This window comes from Osmerus eperlanus, chromosome 3 (genome assembly GCF_963692335.1).
Source record: "Osmerus eperlanus chromosome 3, fOsmEpe2.1, whole genome shotgun sequence".
NCBI classification, from domain to species: Eukaryota; Metazoa; Chordata; class Actinopteri; order Osmeriformes; family Osmeridae; genus Osmerus; species Osmerus eperlanus.
Genome location: NC_085020.1, coordinates 21,014,764 through 21,035,366, shown reverse-complemented (window position 1 = coordinate 21,035,366; position 20,603 = coordinate 21,014,764). Strand labels below are relative to the sequence as shown.

Below are 20,603 nucleotides of genomic sequence, written 5' to 3'. Positions count from 1 at the left end.
TGAGAGAGTGAAGGATTTTAATGGGTTTAATGGTAATATTTGTGTCAGTAGTTTGTGTCATTTTTCATGGTACTGAAGGTAATTTTGAGTACAAATGTACAGTACAGATCCTTGGTCATTCCTGTTAATCATTGTCTACAGTACAGATGTCTACTGGACTGGGTGTTCTTACAGAACATGTGACGACAGAGAGAGCAGTTTCAGAGAAGGCAGTAAAGATGCTTTAGATAAGATTACACTGTTCATTATGTCTCTTGAGTTAAGGAGTTAGACTTGACTCCAGAGTCAGACTTGGTGATGTGTCCTCAGTATGAACACCTCAACCAGCAGCTCTGACAGTCCCTCCCTTCCTGACTTTCTGACTCTTATTTCATCTACTCATCCGTCTCAAACACATCAGCTCTCCCTCCCATCTCTCTGCATACTACACACACCTGCCTCTCTCTCTCCCTCTGTCTGTCTCTCCATCTCTCTGCATACTACACACACTACACACACCTGCCTCTCTCTGTCTCTGTGTCTCTCACTCCAGTGTTGCATGAGAGTTCTGGTAGGGGTTAATGGTGTGTTATATGTAAAAGTGTCTCTTTGTGCAGGGGTCGGTTTCAGGGGGTTTATGTTAATGTGTAAACATCCTAAACCGTACTTTCTCACACGGTTCTTACTGATATTTATCCAAATCAACATCCAGTACAGGGGGAGATTTGAACCTGCTACCTCTTGAGCTGCAGTCAGGTGCTCTAACCACTGAGCTGCAGCCCTCCCTTCTTTCTCTCTAAAGGGGGAAGGAGACTGAGTTGCAGGAGATTGTAGGGCAGGACAGAGATCAAGTGTATCAAACTCTGGGTAAATTCATCCATAAAAGTATGTCAACGGAGAAAACTGGAAAACTCTGTACACAAAGTTGTTCTCAGATTTATGAACACTGCGTTCGCGACACATATCACATGTTTGGCTTCATAGACACCACTTACAGTAACTAGTGATAATCACATCATCATCATATCACACGTTAGTCTTCATAGACACCACTTACAGTAACTAGTGATAATTACATCATCATCATATCACATGTTAGTCTTCATAGACACCACTTAGCATGTGAACACGCGCTCCCATATTTGACCTGACATGGTTGTTGAAACGCCCACATTTTGTCAGGTTTCTCAATAAACTTTTCAATTAACCCATCGTGAACAATGAATGATTCTAAATAAGAAATGGGTAAGGCATGCAAAAAAACAGTGAAAAAGATCAACTTTACTGAATGTGAAATGGAGATCTTAATAAGTGAAATATGAGGAGCATCTTGTTTGGTGGCCTTAGGCTAGCAGTTAGGCTAGCAGTTATTTGAACATTGATCGAGTAAAACGTTTTTGGATTTACAAAAACAAGATTAATCAACCTATTGTGCCCTTATCGTAACGTGTGCAGTCGATTAGCAGTAATTATATTTGGGAAACCGGTTTTCGCTGCAAATATGTCACCCCACACCTCAGGCATCACACCACTGAGGGTGGATGGTCTTATCACCCCACACCTCAGGCCTCACACCACTGAGGGTGGATGGTCTTATCACCCCACACCTCAGGCCTCACACCACTGAGGGTGGATGGTCTTATCACCCCACACCTCAGGCATCACACCACTGAGGGTGGATGGTCTTATCACCCCACACCTCAGGCATCACACCACTGAGGGTGGATGGTCTTATCACCCCACACCTCAGGCATCACACCACTGAGGGTGGATGGTCTTATCACCCCACACCTCAGGCCTCACACCACTGAGGGTGGATGGTCTTATCACCCCACACCTCAGGCATCACACCACTGAGGGTGGATTATCCCCCACCCGTCTGTCAGCTGAAAAGTCCCAGTTGCAGAGAACTTTTACAGTCGATTTTCTAGACTTTTACTTGACTTTTGACAGGACCCAGCTCACTCAATACAGAGATCCAAAAGAATGTCTCTCGGATATCTGTAACAATTTATCTACCAGTCATCATTGTGGGCCAATAATTCGGCACCATCACTGAACTCCCGATGGCCTAAATCTCCCATGTCGATGTGCTCCAAAGCACTGCACACCGAGGGGTTAGGGTTAAGGTTTGGGTTTTTGCAACAGAAAAAGTGTCAGTGTTTTTACAGGGGAAGGCCTCTATCCTAGCCTGACGTTGTCATACTCATAATTCTAGTCAGAATATGAGTCTGATACCGCTCCGTTGGGCTGTGAGTATGGGGCGTGTTTCAACAGAACCCGGAAAAAAATGCCTTTTCACTCAATTGGATAAACCTACAACCAATCAGAGCAACGTAGTATGTTGTTTGTTGAAAACAAATTCAATCCAAGCGCTCTTTGGTGATGTGGTTGATTACGTTACTGTTGATCATCTGTCCATCATCGTATAAAGCCCGCCCTGACAATTTGATTGGTCCGAACAGCTCTTGTTCGGATATAGTTTTTCCCCAAACGAGCGACCCCAGACCCAACTTCCCGACCACATTTTTTTGTGGGCGGGCTAAGTTTGGCTGGCACCCAGGCTACCTCTATCCATCTTGTAAACTATAAATAAATAGATATGTCTCTTTTTTACATATATATATATACAGAGAGAGAGAGAGAGAGAGAGAGGGAGATGGAGAGAGAGAGATGTCTATATGGTTCAGTCAGGATCATCAACAGAGAGAGAGAAAGTATACCATCATGTAGGTCTCCAGCTCTCCTCCACCTGACTACCTCCACCTGTATCTCCCTCCAGCTCTCCTTATGTCTCACCCGACTAATACTGACTGTATCGCCTATGATTTTACAGAACAGAAGCTGACAGACTGATAGACATCAGACATGAGCAGGAATGATGTGTACAGTTGAGGAGTGAGTGTCTGGTTAGGGTTAGAAAGAAGAGATCTAGTTGTGTTGTTCACCTTATAATCTATGAAGCAAACCAAATTAGTGACACTCCAATAAATAATGCTGTTGTTGTGATGAATTAGAGAGTGCGTGTTTAAAAATGAATCTATTTTACCAGTATAATTGATCCCAGGACACATACCGTTTAAACTGAACCCTGACTCCTTTCCAAAATGTAGCCCTGTACCTCTGAAATGTTCTTTTGCCAACGGACAATTCTGTGGTAGCACTTTCTGACCCCTCTTCAAACCCCTCTTCTTCACTTAACTCAGTTGTTGTCTTCTGTACACACACCGTGTCGTCCAGGGTCAAAGTGACCCCCCCCTTGGCCGAAGCCCCGCTCGGTGGGGCATGTGGGGCAGTGGGGCATGTGGGGCAGTGGGGCATGTGGGGCAGTGGGACAGTGGGACATGTGGGGCAGTGGGGCAGGTGGGGCAGTGGGACATGTGGGGCAGTGGGGCAGTGGGACATGTGGGACATGTGGGGCAGTGGGGCAGTGGGGCAGTGGGGCATGTGGGGCAGGTGGGGCATGTGGGGCAGTGGGACATGTGGGGCAGTGGGGCATGTGGGGCAGTGGGGCGTGTGGGGCAGTGGGACATGTTGGGCAGTGGGACATGTGGGGCAGTGGGACATGTGGGGCAGTGGAGCAGTGGGGCAGTGGGACATGTGGGGCAGTGGGACATGTGGGGCAGTGGGACAGTGGGGCATGTGGGACATGTGGGGCAGTGGGGCAGTGGGACATGTGGGGCAGTGGGACATGTGGGGCAGTGGGGCAGTGGGACATGTGGGACATGTGGGGCAGTGGGACATGTGGGGCAGTGGGGCAGTGGGACATGTGGGGCAGTATACTTGCGAACAGGCTCTGCAGACATCCCTCTTACACCCGCAACAAACGGTAAACGTTTTACAGTCCTTCTTCACCTTCCTCTTACTGGCAGAGACCGGTGAGGCCAGTTCTACCGATGTGGCAGCATCTTTGGGTTTTGTATTTGGTAAAGTTGTCACAACATGGCTGTGGGTGACAACGACCCGAATACATTGCAAGGGTTCCTTCTAGTGGTAACTAGTGATATACCCCCCCCCCCTTCACATTCCCTCCCCTACACATCTACGTTGTTGTATTAGGAAAGGTTGCACTGACACGGCAGGGGGGTCACATGACCCTGAGACAGCGCAAAGGTTAAAAGAAAATGCTTCATTTTATTTTTGTATCAGGTAAAGTTGTCGCAACACGATAGGGGGTCACAATCATCCGAAGGCAGCACAAGGGTTAAACAGTAAACTGTTTGTTACTTTAAAACTAACCTTCATCTGGGTCATCACAGGGATATTTGATTTGTCAACTGAGTGCATATGTCAGATTCACTTGTAAGCAGAGAAAAGCTGTTGCTATCAAACGTTGTCTACTTAATCAACTGAATTAGTGTACCGGTGAAGCAATAGATCAAACAGGCCGGTAGATAGGTTTGTCAAGGGATTTACTGCTCCCTTGTAAAAGTATTTTTAGTATTTTTAAAATAGGGTTAGATGAAATACAGTAGTTTATGTTGATACATGTTGTGGCCAGGACCGGTCCTAGGCATAGGCGACATAGGCAGCCGCCGATAATGGCTGCCTCAGTCGGTTCCTTCCGGTCAAAGTAAATTCCTTGTCTGTGCAAACTTTCATGGCGAGTAAAAACCCATTCTGATTCTGATGAAGAGGGGAGCGGCAAATTCCCAAGTGCTCCCAGTTGTAAGTCTATTTTGATACACTTACAATTAAGGTATTTGGTATTTTATTTTTAAATACTTTTTGATGTATCTTTGCCCATCCCTGGACGTATTGACCATGACAGTTTATGAAAAATATATTTGAGCGAGTGCTCCACTCTGGATGTTGTCCTCAGGAATGATGCTGACCCTGCCTGGCTGTGTGTTCTGGAGGATTCTCCTACTGCTCCACACAGCAGACTGCGGTAAACAAATCACTGTCATGGAGTTGTGTGTTTTACCATCTTGCTATCTGTAAAGTTTTGTCTCTTAGGTACACTATAATGGTCATAGTAATAGTTAACAGTAGGACTGATAGTAACAGTTGAAAGTGATGCAGATCAACTAGATTGCAGGCCTCCATCAGACCAGAGCAAGTTGAGGAGAAAGGATGTTTGTCCTCTGAGATTCACTCTTTATCTGTTCTCTTCTCTTCAGTTACTCATAAGGTCATTACTCCAGTTCATCACATCACTGCTGTGGCTGGTGAAAGTCTAGTTCTGCCGTGCTACGTCGACCCCAGCATCAGTGCTGAGGGCTGGACGGTGGAGTGGTTGAAACTCTCAGCAGACAGATACCAACGCAACGTCCATCTTTACAAAGAGGGCAGAGATGACAATGAAAATCAGAATCCCTCCTTCAGGACCAGAACAGCTCTGTTTAAAGAGGAACTGAAGACAGGCAACACCTCCTTGAAGCTGCTCTGGGTTAGAGGCACTGATGAAGGAACTTACAAATGTTTTGTTGGGTCACCTACCTTGGACTGGTATGATGATTCCAACATTGAAGTCCACGTTAAAGGTGAATTTCGTTTTCAAGTCTATTTTTTTTTACTTGCTATTGTGCCTAAACCAAGGCCATCCTTCTAATAACATGATTGAATCTGTATCTGTGTGTTTGTAGCTGTGGGATCCCACCCAGTGGTCTCCATTGAGGGGCACAGAGGGGCAGGGATGGTTCTGGTGTGTGAAACACATGGCTGGTACCCTGAACCAGAGATGGTGTGGTGGGACAGTAAAGGAGTTCCCCTCTCTGCTGATCCTCCAGAGATGACCAGAGACTCTGAGGGACTCTACACACTCAGACTGAGGGTCACTGTTCAGAAGACACATAGAAACCTATTTAACTGTAGAGTTAAACAGAAATACATGAAGAGAGATGAGACGGCAAGGATTCATGTTCCTGGTGAGTTATTCAGCCTCACATCTTCCTCTGAAAAAGGTTTGGGATTTTCTGGGAACGTGGGAATTTCTACTAGTGAATAAGAGAGGAAGGACAACAACATCACACAAACACCACAACAAAAAGGACAATATTATACACAACCAATATATACATAGTGATAGACAGACATTGCAGCACTAGGTATAAACAATTGTAAAATAATAGCACTGCTTTAAACATGCATGTTTCAGGTGAGCTGTTCTATCAAGATCACTCTTGGATATGGTCCTTGGCTGGGGTGTTGGCTGTGGTGTTTGGCGTCTCTGTCGTGGGATTAGCTGTGGCCATCTGTGTCCTGGTGAAGAGACATAGAGATAAAGGTAAATGATGGATGAATACAAGATTGACAGACATGTTCCATTCAATTATTCTTCATAGTCATGTCATTAGTCAAATCTTGTACAAGTCTTACGTGTAGATGATCCATGAGTGGATTCATGTTCTTTATTTGATCTGATCTCTACAGAGTCATGTTCTATATCTGATCTCTACAGAGTCATGTTCTATATGACTCTACAGAGTCATGTTCTATATCTGACTCTACAGAGTCATGTTCTATATGTGATCAGCTATTGTGTTCTCACCTCTGTGTTTCCTTTGCAGGGAAGCGTTTCAAGGCCCAGGAAGGTAATAACCAGCATTAGTCTGCAGAGGGAAGTGACTTCACTGTCAGGACAGGAGCATGTGTTAACATGTTCTTAAAAGGCTCATGTTTTGAGATGGTCAGTGTATGTTCTTACGAGATAATAATGTACATTTAAAACATTTACATTTATTCATTTAGCAGACGCTTTTATCCAAAGCGACTTCCAAGAGAGAGCTTTACAAAGTGCATAGGTCACTGATCATAACAACGAGATAGCCACAAAACATCGCGAGTAGCCAAAACATGAAGCACACATTGTGAACAACCAAAATAAGTGCCAAAGGGAAGAACCATAAGAGCATGTAGTTAAACAGGTTACAATTAAACAACATGAACTGCTATAAGTGCAAGTGTACCTGTGGAAAAAGCAAGCAACAATAATAAAAAACAATATATCACAGCGAGTACAAAAATTTAAGTCAGTTACCACTAACCACAAGAGCAACAAGTCTCTAAGCAAGAATCATTGTGATCCTTGAGGAAGCTAACATCGGGTCAAGCGAACCATTCCTAAGTTCCGTTGTACTCCCGGAACAAGTGCGTCTTGAGCCTTTTCTTGAAGGTGGAGAGACAGTCAGTGTCTCTGATGGAGGTGGGGAGTTGATTCCACCACTGGGGGGAAAGACAGGAGAAGAGCTTGTGTTGGGACCGGGCGGTCTTGAGCGGTGGGACCACCAGACGGTTGTCTGAACACAAGCTAACTCATTGTAAACTCAGATTATACATAAGTTTCTACTGCAGAGTGGTCTTAAGGTAAGATGTAAAGTGGTGTTAAATTACAACTGTTAACAAAAGACTTCTGATGAACAGTCACTAGAGGGGAGAGTAGGTAATGGTAGGGTGCTGGTTCAGCTGGTCGCTATAGATCCAAGTTCAGATTCTGGTGTTCATATGTCTGATTCTCACTGTCTGTCATCTCACTTCATTTACAGGTGATCTTAAGAAAGACAATGGTAAGTGATATCCAGTTTATCACTATGTTATGATGTTGAAGCACCACTGTCATGGTAGAAGAGCAGTGCAGCGTGGTGGAACTGTCAGCAGGATTCCTGCAGAGTGGATTTAACTGCACTGTCAGGACAGGAGCCTGTTCAGGAATGTCTCCTCTTGTTCAGCTGTTATTAGAACACTGATAAAGACCTTGATATCTTGATGTCATACAGAGTTGAAGAGGTTGTCACATGTACATGGCTGTTACAACGCATGAAGAACAGTGATGTACTGCTGTATCTCTTCATATCAGTATCTCTGGTCTGACCCATAGACTTATATATTAATAGACACAGCTAGATTTCTTCCAAGATGGCGTCCCAATTCATTTCTATGAAAAGTGCTCAGTGGCGCAGTGAGGCAAGCGACAGTGCGAAATGGACCGCGCCATCTTTCCAGGCCGACTCATCCGGTCTTGCGCAGAAGCTTGTTCCTAGCTCCGAAACTCGTGCATGCTTGCAACTAGCTGTACACGTCATACTTTGCGACAACCAGTCGCGAGCTTGTCCAAGTCCAATCAAGAAGCAGATACATGTGAACTTTACGAAAATCAATGCTATTAGTACTGTAGTATTCCTTTCACTTGGTTTTTAGAAATATTACTATTTTAGATGGAACATACGTTCCACATACGACTCAGACTCACCAAATAGCCTATATGTTGTTCTTTTTGCTTCGTGTTTTTGGTTTGACTGCTTAAGTATTGTGTCGGATTAAAGAAACTTGAATATCTGGCTCCGTCGTTGTTCTAGCTCGGCAAAGAAAGCTAAATTAAGCCTATACCTATGTTACTATTATAATGATGATGAGTGTTGCTTACTATTAATAGCTTATTGTTAATGCCATCTTTGTGGTTTTAACTGACATAAAGTTCTAACATATAACGACCATAACAATATTGTGGTTATCAGACATGATTTATTCATCTTCGTCTTTGCTCCAGAATAACATGTCAACAATCTATAATGACACCGTAACATGCCACGATATTATAACTAATTATATTAGCCTATAATTACTTTGTCATGCCATGAGCATATAGCCTGGGTGCCAGCCCAACTTAGCCCCGCCCACAACATTTTTTGGTCGGGAAGTTGGGTCTGGGCTAGCTAGGTTGGGGAAAAAGTATGTCCGAACAAGAGCTGTTCGGACCAATCAAATTGTCAGGGCGGGCTTTATACGATGATGGACAGATGATCAACAGTAACGTAATCAACCACGTCAAAGAGCGCTTGGATTGAATTAGTTTTCAACAAACATGGCTGCCGCTGGAGAGCTGAGATGTGATGCTGAGATTCTGCCATCGAGTCTGTTTTAGAAGACATCGACAGCGCATTAATTTTGAAAGAGGAACAGAGAAACGCGATCAAGGCATTTGTCGATGGAAAATATGTTTTTTCCGTCCTTCCTACGTGATTCGGTTGAAGTTAACATACTACGTTGCTCTGATTGGTTGTAGGTCTATCCAATTGAGCGAATAATTTTTTTTCAGGGTTCGGTTGAAACACGCCCCATATTCACAGCCCAACGGAGCGGTATGAGCATATAGCGTTCATTACAAAATGGTTAAATCTGCTTTAAAATAACGGAAATAAACTCTACCAACAACCGTCATGTATCTGTGCAACCATTTGTAAAGCGTGCTACAATAAAAGGCAGGCAACTGTAGATTATCAAGTCCTTGTTATCATTCAGCTCAGGTAAATCAGCGATTTGCTGATGTTCCCTTTTGTGCTTGTCCCCTGTTCTTATCCGCGAGCACGTTTCCAGGCAACTTTTCTTGACGTAAGCAAATAAATGGGGTGCTAGTTTACCCATTTCGGATTCGTTTCAAACTTAGCAAAAATCTTGAAAAATGATTCTATGAAAAAGCTAGTAGTATGAGCCAGGTTCGAGAATCGAACAAAAATATTGGAGGAGATAGTTTTAGATATGTTGACTGGAATTAAAGGGGTGATTGACTGGGTTTTTGGGGTATTTCACACTGTTCCTTAACCCTTGTGCTGCCTTCGGGTCACATGACCCAAAGGTTCATAACGAACCATCGTTGTGTTTACCCAATTTTACCCAATACAAAAACTAATACAAATAATTTTCTTTTAACCTTCGCAATGTGGGGGGTCTGAGACAGCCCAACGGTTAAAAGAAAATGCTTCACTTTGTTTTTGTATGCGGTAAAGTTGTCGCAATACGACGGTGGGTCACAATGACTGATGGGTCAGAATGACCCAAAGATAAGGGTTAAGGTCTCCGAATAGGGTATGTAACATTGGTTGGGCTGAAAATGGCCCGGGTGCTGTTTTATGCCCCCTGATACATCCAGTGAAATTTTCCCGGGAAAAAACGCTAGGTTTTCTCCTTTTATGGTATGCTCATGAATATATAGATGAGCTGCGCGCTGATTGGTTGGTTTACAACGAGTGAAGCTGCGGAGCAAAGACGCAACACGACCAACACTCACTGAAACATGAAGGTGGAGACTTGAAATCAAAACTTACAAATAAATCTATTGTGTCTACACAACACTGTTTTCAACAGATTGACTAGATATCATTTGAAATGATTACGTTAGCAGACATCCCAACCTGCAGACACTCATTTCCGGGAGGAAATGTACCCCCAGACGCAATCAGGACGCGCGATATGCACCTATCTCTACCAGAAATTACAATTAGACAGTCTCTCGCTGCTCGAAATACAAAATCCCCGATTTCCGGGAGATTGTACAGCATTTGCCGGTGTCAGGGAGCCGCTATTGAAATGTGGTAGACTCCCGGACCTTCCGGGAGACTTGGGATGTCTGCGTTAGTTGTTTCCACTTCTGTTGTCGAAGCAAACAGGATCGCCTTAGGTGGGTAACGTTAGCACTACTGCTTAGCAAACAAACTATTGTGATTCAACTCAGCTTCAGTTACTTAGTTAGCTCTAGCTATCTTGCTGAAAAATAGATCTGGACAAACGTGCATCTTGAATTCTAGATTTACATGACAACACAGGTTATTTATTTGAATGAAACAGTCAGGAACATGAAATAACGTTAGCCCCATTGCAAATAAACTGCTAAATCATCACACATTCTACCTATGCTCTTGCGTTAGCAAGCTAAACTAGTTTACATGCCTACAGTCTAGGTGTTTTCGCTATCTAGCTATTCTTGCATTCCTTGCAAATCAGCGTTAATACAAAGTAGATGAGCTAGAGTCTAGCTAACATTGACTAGACGGGCATGGCTGATGTTTGTTGTAGCGTAGAAGATCCCTGTGCAGTTCGACACTCGACACATTTGCGCGAACCATTTCACCAAGGACTGTTTTGAAAACCTGGGACAATGTAAAGCAGGATTTGCTATGAAGTTGTTGCTGAAGAGGTGCGTTCCGACCTTATGTTCATCACAACCGCAAGCAGTATGATTTTGTCGGTAACAGTTATTTGCAATGCTAACGTATCCTGTATCTAGCACCTGCCTTTCTCCAGTTCTTTCAAATAGATAGCTAATCTAGACAGGCGTTAGCAATAGGCTAGACTGCTATTCGGGCTATTTCTGGCTATTTTTTCGGAAGTTTCCCTTCTAATGCCGACTACAGCTAGTCTAGCTAGCCATTTGCTAAGTAAGGTATGTTGATGTGTTTAGAAACGTATTTAGCATTCTACCTATGCTAGATACAGGAGACGTTAGCATTGCTAATAGGCTAACTGTTAGCGACAAAATCATACTTAGTTTGCGTTTGTGATGAGCATACGGTTGGAACAGCACCTCTGTTTGGCAACAGCGGCTTAGCAAATCCTTCTTTAAATTGTCTAAGGTTTTCATTCAAAACTGTCTTTGGTGAAATGGTTCGAGCAAATGAATAAATGAGTGTCGAACTTCACAGGGATCTTCTTATAGAAAAACATCAGCCATGCCCGTCGAGTGTCTGGTTTCTTGGGAAGATTATTAAAAGTAGGGATGGGACGTATGGCACTGACGCATCGATGCCTGTGTCGCAAAACCAATACGCACAGTTTCGAAAAATTGTTTTGGAGCTTGTATCAAATTACGAAACCACGTGATAGATGACGTTCAATGCTTCAAACGTCACGAACTGGTTCGAAGTTTTGCCGCTCTTCTGAACCAGAGCCATAGAAGGAACGAAGCCACCGCTTCTTGTTAAAGACAAATCTCACATTGCCAGAGAAGCAGCACCAGGCATCGCTCGAGTTTATTCCATCAGTCATTATTATTTAGCCAAATCCGTATTGTAATAATTATAAATCCGTGCACTTGAGTGTTGTTATTTTATTGAAATGAAACGTAACATGATAGGACTAGGTAGGTCTATACAGTGCCCAGAAAACAAATGTTGATGATTCGTCAACATTGTCAACAGTAATAATAATTAATAAAAATAAAGTCCCTCCAGTTCACAATAGGCCTACATATCACAAATGTTAAGAATAAGAAAACATCTGTGTAATCTAGTTTAATTTATATAAAAACCGTATCGTATAAAGTCTGTCCACCCGCATCGACGAGTAACGGCTTTTTCGGTGGTGTAGCTGGTTAAAGCGTTGTACGACAACATATTGATAATGAGAGTCTGGATACCCGAGTTCGCTAGCCTGGCTCTGCCCTCCTACGTACTTCCGCTCAAATGTATTTGCTTCTGTACATAGGTCTGGTCATGAGGTACGTAAGTCAGATTCTCCAGGTTGATTTTCTACCTGTCCAATAAGCGAACAGAGGGAGTGGCTGAGAACGATGACGTTGATGTTGTGCGCTAGTTTGTGTTGTAGTTCCGTAATGGCGGCGGAGAAAGATGCGAGCAAAGCCATTCGGCCCGTTGTGGCAACGCTGCCGAATATCCAACAGCTAAAGCCGGAGCAAGAACAAGTTTGGCTGAGTTTTGTTGGTGGCCATGATGTTGTGGCCCTCCTACCCACGGGGTTCGGGAACAGTTTGATTTTCCAGCTACGGCAGCTAGCTCTGTTACAGTAGTGGTGAAAATTGGCTAAGGCGAACGCTAGCGATTGGTTATGGCAGATCAGAGTGGCTCTGGGCAGATCCAATAGTTTTAAACTTTAACAGAGTACCCGCCTACAAGGAAGTCAACGCTTGTCAATGGAGCGAGGCCAGACTCTCTGTACAAATGAAATGTACGAGAGTCTGGTTAGGACCAGGCTACGAGTTTGCGCCCCAGTGCAGGGAATCTCGGATGATATTCTTTAACTTTTACTGTGAGAAAATGACATAATTCTAACGGCCTACAGATGTATCACAACATTTTAATGTGTGAGCACTAATATCAGATAAAAATGAACACATGTAGCCTTAATTAAAATATTAAATAACGTAGGGTAGTCTACCGTTGGAGACAACCACTACGCCTCATTCAGCCAGTTTAAACGGCTGCTATATGACGCTGTTCATTTTCAATGCGCCGATAGTTCGGCTCTTTGGGCCAGCACAATCCGGAAGAAACCACCAAAGCTTCACAAGGCATCGTTCGCCCATCCCTAATTAAAAGTGTCTGCATTCCCTGTACAGCCTGGAACACTGCATTTACCACCGTAGTCTATTTTCAATATGCTAGAAAAACGTTCTTCTTTGTAATTCTGTGGAAGTACACAGAGAAGCGCAGCAAAATTTGGGGCGTGACCAAGGTACAGACCAGAGCCAAAAATGGTGGCGCCACCGGTGGCTTTTTCAAAACCTAACTCTACCGTTTTACAGCTACATTTTTTTAATTGTGAGATTTGCATAGGAAAGAGGTGTCAATGGACTTTGAGGTTCACTGTATGTCCATTTTACCCACTGAACTGTCGTTATTCAACTGTGACAAGGTAAATTAGGTTCTGCAATCAATGACCCCTTTAATAGAATAAAAACGACCGGACAAGTCCGGTAGCAAATCGGAAATCCTGGTCCTAACCAGACCCTCGTACATTTCATTTGTACAGAGGGTCTGGGATCGCTCCATTGACAAGCGTTAACTTCCTTGAAGGCGGGTACTCTGCTGAAGTTTAAAACTATTGGATCTGCCCAGAGCCACTCTGATCTGCCATAACCAATCGCTAGCGTTCGCCTTAGCTAACTCCTTCACCACGGAGCTAACTGCCGTAGCTGGAAAATCAAACTTTTCCTGAACCCCGTCAGGAGAAGGGCCACCACATCATGACCACCAACAAAACTCAGCAAGGATTGTTCTTGCTCCGGCTTTAACTTATGGATATTCGTCAGCGTTGCCACAACCGCAGAATAGCTTCGCTCGCATCTTTCTCCGCCGCCATTACTGAACTACAACTCAAACAAGTGCACAACATCAACGTCATCATTCTCAACCACTCCCTCTGTTCGCTGATTGGACCTACAAAAAATGTGTTTCTGAAAACCGACTGATGCACTGAAATCCCAGACCTAGTACAGAAGCAAAATCCAAATTGAGCGGAAGTACGTAGGAGGGCAGAGCCAGGCTGGCCTGTTACATACTTGAGGAGTGAGTTTCACCACACACCGGCTACAGTAGCGTGCTGGTTCAGCTGGTCGCTATAGATCCAAGTTCTTGTTCAGGTTCTGGTGTTCATATGTCTGATTCTCACTGTCATCTCAATTCATTTACAGGTCGGCTCATAAAGGGTAAGTGATATCCAGTTTATCACTATGTTATGATGTTGAAGCACCACTGTCATGGTAGAAGAGCAGTGCAGCGTGGTGGAACTGTCAGCAGGATTCCTGCAGAGTGGATTTAACTGCACTGTCAGGACAGGAGCCTGTTCAGGAATGTCTCCTCTTGTTCAGCTGTTATTAGAACACTGATAAAGACCTTGATATCTTGATGTCATACAGAGTTGAAGAGGTTGTCACATGTACATGGTTGTTACAAAGCATGAAGAACAGTGATGTACTGCTGTATCTCTCCATATCAGTATCTGTGGTCTGAACACAAAGGGGACAAAAGCCTTATTTACAATGTCCAGTCTTTCCATTCATATCTCTGTGCTGTGCTGCCCCCTAGTGTTCACACTGGTAGTTCTTGACTGAGGACTAGGGTCAGGACTGTTTAGTGTCGTCATCAGAGGGAGAGTAGGTAGTGGCAGGGTGCCCTTGCAGCTGGTCACTATAGATCCAAGTTCTTTATTTAGACATTTAGCAGACGCTCTTATCCAGAGCGACTTACAGTAAGTACAGGGACATTCTCCCCGAGGCAAGTAGGGTGAAGTGCCTTGCCCAAGGACACAACGTCATTTGGCACGGCCGGGAATCGAACTAGCAACCTTCTGAATACTAGCCCGATTCCCTAACCGCTCAGCCACCTGACTGCCCATTTCAAGTTCTTGTTCAGATTCTGGTGTTCATATGTCTGATGTTCTGCCTCTGATCTCACTTCATTTACAGAAATGCTTTATTTTAAGATTGGTAAGTAATATCCTGTTTATCACTACGATGATGTTGAAGCACAACTGTCATGGTAGAACAGCTGTGCAGTGTGGTGGAACTGTCAGAAGGATTCCTGCAGAGTGGATTTATCTGCACTGTCAGGACAGGTGCATGTGTAGAAAGGTTAACATGTTCTTAAAAGGGTCATGTTTTGAGATGGTCAGTGTTTGTTCTCATGAGATAATAATGTACATTTAAAACACCATCTGACTCATTGTAAACTCAGATTATACATCAGTTTCTACTGCAGAGTGTTAAATTACAACTGTTAACAAAAGACTTCTGATGAACAGTCACTAGAGGGGAGAGTAGGTAATGGTAGGGTGCTGGTTCAGCTGGTCGCTATAGATCCAAGTTCAGATTCTGGTGTTCATATGTCTGATTCTCACTGTCTGTCATCTCACTTCATTTACAGGTGATCTTAAGAAAGACAATGGTAAGTGATATCCAGTTTATCACTATGTGATGATGTTGAAGCACCACTGTCATGGTAGAAGAGCAGTGCAGCGTGGTGGAACTGTCAGCAGGATTCCTGCAGAGTGGATTTAACTGCACTGTCAGGACAGGAGCCTGTTCAGGAATGTCTCTTCTTGTTCAGCTGTTATTAGAACACTGATAAAGACCTTGATATCTTGATGTCATACAGAGTTGAAGAGGTTGTCACATGTACATGGCTGTTACAATGCATGAAGAACAGTGATGTACTGCTGTATCTCTTCATATCTGTATTTCTGGTCTGACCCATAGACTTATATAGACAAGAAACGACATTACATTAACTCAAAAACACATTACATTAACTCAAAACGGAAATGGTAGGTACAACACTTTGTCGCTGAATGGATGCAGTAACTAACAAGAAATTGATCGACAGAAGTACAAAATGCATTAGCCTGACAGTTACGTGCACCAGGACATTTTTTTGGCTATCGAAGCATGTAGCAAGTGTTTTTTAGTTAATGTAATGTCGTTTCCCATTTGGGGGAGCGTGTCCTTGTATTGGGGGGAGGTGAGCAAGTCGTCCTATTTGAGGGGAGTTGACTCGTATTTGGGGGGAGTGTTTTCATTTGGGGGATGCACTCATGTTAGTGGGTGTGATTTGCACTTCAGGGCCACCGTAGCTTTACCATTTGAATTGCAGATTGCATTGCCACTTCACACATTGAATTGCATTTCCATTTGAATAAAGAGTCGAAAAAACCTTGTCAATATTAAATGCAATGCAATAAGGGTTAATCAATTTTTTTATTCATAATAATACAAACTGAATTGCGGATTGCATTGTCATTTGCACATTGAATTGCCATTTGAAAAATGCATTACCATTTGAATAAAGAGTCTAAACTTCCATAAGAAAGACATCTTTGCACTCGATCAAATTCCATAACCCTCTTTTCACGACTTTTCCGAAATAATTAATCATCCAGTTATAAAATCACATTAGGAAAACTTCATTTCAAAGAGTTTTGCTCCTATTTTTTTGTTAAATTGGTACTTCGCAGGTCAGCTATTTCTTTCTGTCTTTCAAGGATCGCTCGATCCTCTATTAACTCAGCAGATGTCGCAGAGACTCGTAGGCGAGTGCCTATTTGTTTTCTGTAATTCTTCAAAATCTAAATAAGATTAAGTAGGCTATAGTATACATAAGATTAAGTATATTCATAGCATAGGTATAGCCTACTTTATATTTAGCCTAATTACCTACCAAATGACAATAATTCTATTGTGCATTTTGGTTTCATATTAGGCTATAGCCTAGCGTAGCACGCAGCTTTGCATGTCTTCGTGTTGGCCCTATCAGCGTAAATATTCATCAGGCTTATGAATTGAAACCATTCAGACTCTGCGTTTCTAGTGTGTTTTGCAAACGTGCTGAATAATTTAGCAAAAAGTAGGCTCTGTCCTTTACAATGAACAGATTTTCGTCCGCATTGAAACCGGAAGGTATCCTGAAACAACCGGAAAGTTGTCTTCCCTCCCCCCTTGTCTTTGTCTCTCTCCTACCTTCTCTCTCCCCCCACCCACGAGTAGGCAGGACGAGTTTCTGCGAGACTTGCTGAAAGAAAAGAGAATCGCAACCTTGAAAGACAAATCGCTGATCACGAAGCAGCCATTTAACTGAAATAGCAATGACAAAATTGAAACTTGAAACTTGAAACTAGCTTTTACCAATGTAATTTCAATACTGGATTGATTATTGATTAAATATTTAGGAAAAACCATGAATGGATCGTCCTATGCACCTGACAATAAAAAACTTGAAAACTTGAAACTCCTAGAAGTCGATCTGTGCGAAAACTTCCAGGGGCACTGAAAATAATCTCCTCTCCCACCTTCTCTCTCTCTCCCCCACCTCTCTCTCTTCTAAATGAATAAATTACAAATGAAAATGACTCATTTTAATGTGTTAATTCTAGATGGACTGGCATGATATCAGTACAACAGTGCTAAAGAACAACTGATGAGTGCATGTGTATGAGTGTTTCATGGGGTAGCACAAGTGATGAGTGCATGTGTATGAGTGTTTCATGGGGTAGCACAAGTGATGAGTGCATGTGTATGAGTGTTTCATGGGGTAGCACAAGTGATGACTGCATGTGTATGAGTGTTTCATGGGGTAGCACAAGTGATGAGTGCATGTGTATGAGTGTTTCATGGGGTAGCACAAGTGATGAGTGCATGTGTATGAGTGTTTCATGGGGTAGCACAAGTGATGAGTGCATGTGTATGAGTGTTTCATGGGGTAGCACAAGTGATGAGTGCATGTGTATGAGTGTTTCATGGGGTAGCACAAGTGATGAGTGCATGTGTATGAGTGTTTCATGGGGTAGCACAAGTGATGAGTGCATGTGTATGAGTGTTTCATGGGGTAGCACAAGTGATGAGTGCATGTGTATGAGTGTTTCATGGGGTAGCACAAGTGATGAGTGCATGTGTATGAGTGTTTCATGGGGTAGCACAAGTGATGAGTGCATGTGTATGAGTGTTTCATGGGGTAGCACAAGTGATGAGTGCATGTGTATGAGTGTTTCATGGGGTAGCACAAGTGATGAGTGCATGTGTATGAGTGTTTCATGGGGTAGCACAAGTGATGAGTGCATGTGTATGAGTGTTTCATGGGGTAGCACAAGTGATGAGTGCATGTGTATGAGTGTTTCATGGGGTAGCACAAGTGATGAGTGGATGTGGAGGAGGAAGTTTTTCAGGAGTTTCGCCCTAGACGGCCTCTCATACAGATCCTCCTTTTCTCTAATCTCTTCCTCCCTGCTCCTCCCTCTCCTCCCCTCCCCTCTTCCCCTCCTCCCTCTCCTCTGCTCTCCTCCACCCGACTGCCCCTCTTCTCTTTTCCTCACCACCTTTCACCCCCTCCTTACCTTTGCTCTCCTCTCCCTTTCCCAGTGTCTGCTCTAAGCTCCAGTCGCTGATTATGTGTGTGGAAGTGTGTGTTTTCCCTCTCCTCCCTCCCTTCTCATCTCTTCTCCATTCTCCTCCTTTCTTCTCTTCTCTCCTCCTCCTCCCTCCCCCTCTCCTTTCTAATCTCCTTCCCTTATCTCCTCCCTTTCCCTTGCCTCCTCCATTCCTCTCCTGTACTCCATTCCTCCCCTCCGCTCCTCCCTCCCTTCTCATCTCCCCTCCTTCTTTCGTCTCTCCATCTCTCTTCTCCTCCCCCTCCCCTGCCTCCTCCATCCCCCAACATGTGAAGGGAACAGGAGGAGGATAGAAAGATGGAGTGATGGGGGCATATCAGGGGTAAGGAGATGAGGGATGATGGAGGGAGAACAGAATGAGAGAGAATGAAAGGAAGAGAGGGAGAGTGGAAGAGAGGAATGGAGGGAGGGACAGAGTAGAGAGGTTGGAACAGAGAGAGAGAGAGAGAGGGAGGCATTCTAATGTGAATGATGATGATCAGTAATATATTGTGTCTTGGTCTCCCCCATCAGATGCCTGTAAGCTCACACTGGACCCAAACACAGCACACAGAAACCTCTCTCTGTCTGAGGAGAACAGAAAGGTGACATGGAGGAGAGAGAAGCAGCCGTATCCTGATCACTCAGAGAGATTTGAGGACTGGTCACAGGTGCTGTGTAGAGAGGGTCTGTCTGGGCGCTGTTACTGGGAGGCAGAGTGGAGTGGAGGAGGGGTTTATATAGCAGTGACATATAAAGGAATCAGTAGGAGAGGAGAGGGTTATGACTGTAAGCTTGGATACAATAACAAGTCCTGGAGTCTGTACTGTGATGATGACAGTTACTCTGCCAGGCACAATAAGAAGAGCACTGACATACCTGCCCCCCCCTCCAGCTCCCACAGAGTAGGAGTGCATCTGGACTGGCCGGCCGGCACTCTGTCCTTCTACACAGTCTCCTTTGACACACTGACCCACCTGCACACATTCCACAGCACATTCACTGAGCCCCTCTATCCTGGGTTCTGGGTTTATGACTTTGACTCCTCAGTGTCCCTGTGTCAGATAGAATAGCCCACACACACTCTCACACACTGTGCTCACATAGATGTCATTGAAGATTGAACTGATGGAATTGATATCCCAGCGTGTTTGTAAATATTGGTTTGTGTAGAATGTTTGTTTTGTTTTAATTGTTGACAAACAGCAATCTTATCTTTGATCTCAGTTCCACTGAATGTGACAAACTAAATAGTGTCATACTGAATAAATAAGGAGAAATAAAGATGTTTTATACAGGATGATAGAAGACATGCTGTGTGTTTGTTGGTGACCCAGTGGCCTTAGACACACACACACACACACACACTGGAAACACTACATTTAGAACCAGTAATATGACAGTATTACCCACTTGAATATACACTGTGTGTGTGTCTAGTGTGATCCCCTCTCTCCCTTGACCCCCCCTCCTTATCTACTCTCTCCCCACCTAGTCTGGTGTGTTTGCTACGTCCACCTGTAGGGAGAAAGGGGGCAGCATCAACATCCTGAGATGATTCCCTACTGGTTAGTGGAGTGGAGGGTTGGGGTGGCACAGGGGGACATTTCTGGGCATCAGGGCCAGGAGTAGGGTGGAGGCCAGGGGGAGGGTGGAGGTCAGGGGGAGGGTGGAGGTCAGGGGGAGGGTGGAGGTCAGAAGTAGGGTGGAGGCCAGGGGGAGGGTGGAGGTCAGGGGGAGCGTGGAGGCCAGGGGGAGGGTGGAGGCCAGGGGGAGGGTGGAGGTCAGGGGGAGGGTGGAGGTCAGGGGGAGGGTGGAGGCCAGGGGGAGGGTGGAGGCCAGGGGGAGGGTGGAGGTCAGGGGGAGGGTGGAGGTCAGGGGGAGGGTGGAGGCCAGGGGGAGGGTGGAGGCCAGGGGGAGGGTGGAGGTCAGGGGGAGGGTGGAGGTCAGGAGTAGGGTGGAGGTCAGGAGTAGGGTGGAGGTCAGGGGGAGGGTGGGGGCCAGGGGGAGGGTGGGGGCCAGGGGGAGGGTGGGGGTCAGGGGGAGGGTGGAGGTCAGGAGTAGGGTGGAGGTCAGGAGTAGGGTGGAGGTCAGGGGGAGGGTGGGGGCCAGGGGGAGGGTGGAGGCCAGGGGGAGGGTGGAGGCCAGGGGGAGGGTGGAGGTCAGGGGGAGGGTGGAGGCCAGGGGGAGGGTGGAGGCCAGGGGGAGGGTGGAGGTCAGGGGGAGCGTGGGGGCCAGGGGGAGGGTGGAGGTCAGGG

General features: G+C 44.8%; 1 protein-coding gene across 1 annotated transcript; it reads left to right on the top strand.

The window, feature by feature from the left end:
• Window positions 1–4,741: 4,741 nt before the first annotated feature.
• LOC134017791 (butyrophilin subfamily 1 member A1-like) lies at window positions 4,742–19,645 on the top strand. Its single transcript, XM_062457821.1, has 10 exons — window positions 4,742–4,870; window positions 5,103–5,465; window positions 5,568–5,849; window positions 6,080–6,208; window positions 6,492–6,515; window positions 7,467–7,487; window positions 14,123–14,137; window positions 14,897–14,917; window positions 15,354–15,374; window positions 18,880–19,645. Exons 1-10 carry the CDS (start codon window positions 4,789–4,791, stop codon window positions 19,416–19,418), a joined length of 1,497 nt encoding a protein of 498 aa, XP_062313805.1. The 5' UTR covers window positions 4,742–4,788; the 3' UTR covers window positions 19,419–19,645.
• The last annotated feature ends 958 nt before the right edge of the window (window positions 19,646–20,603 follow it).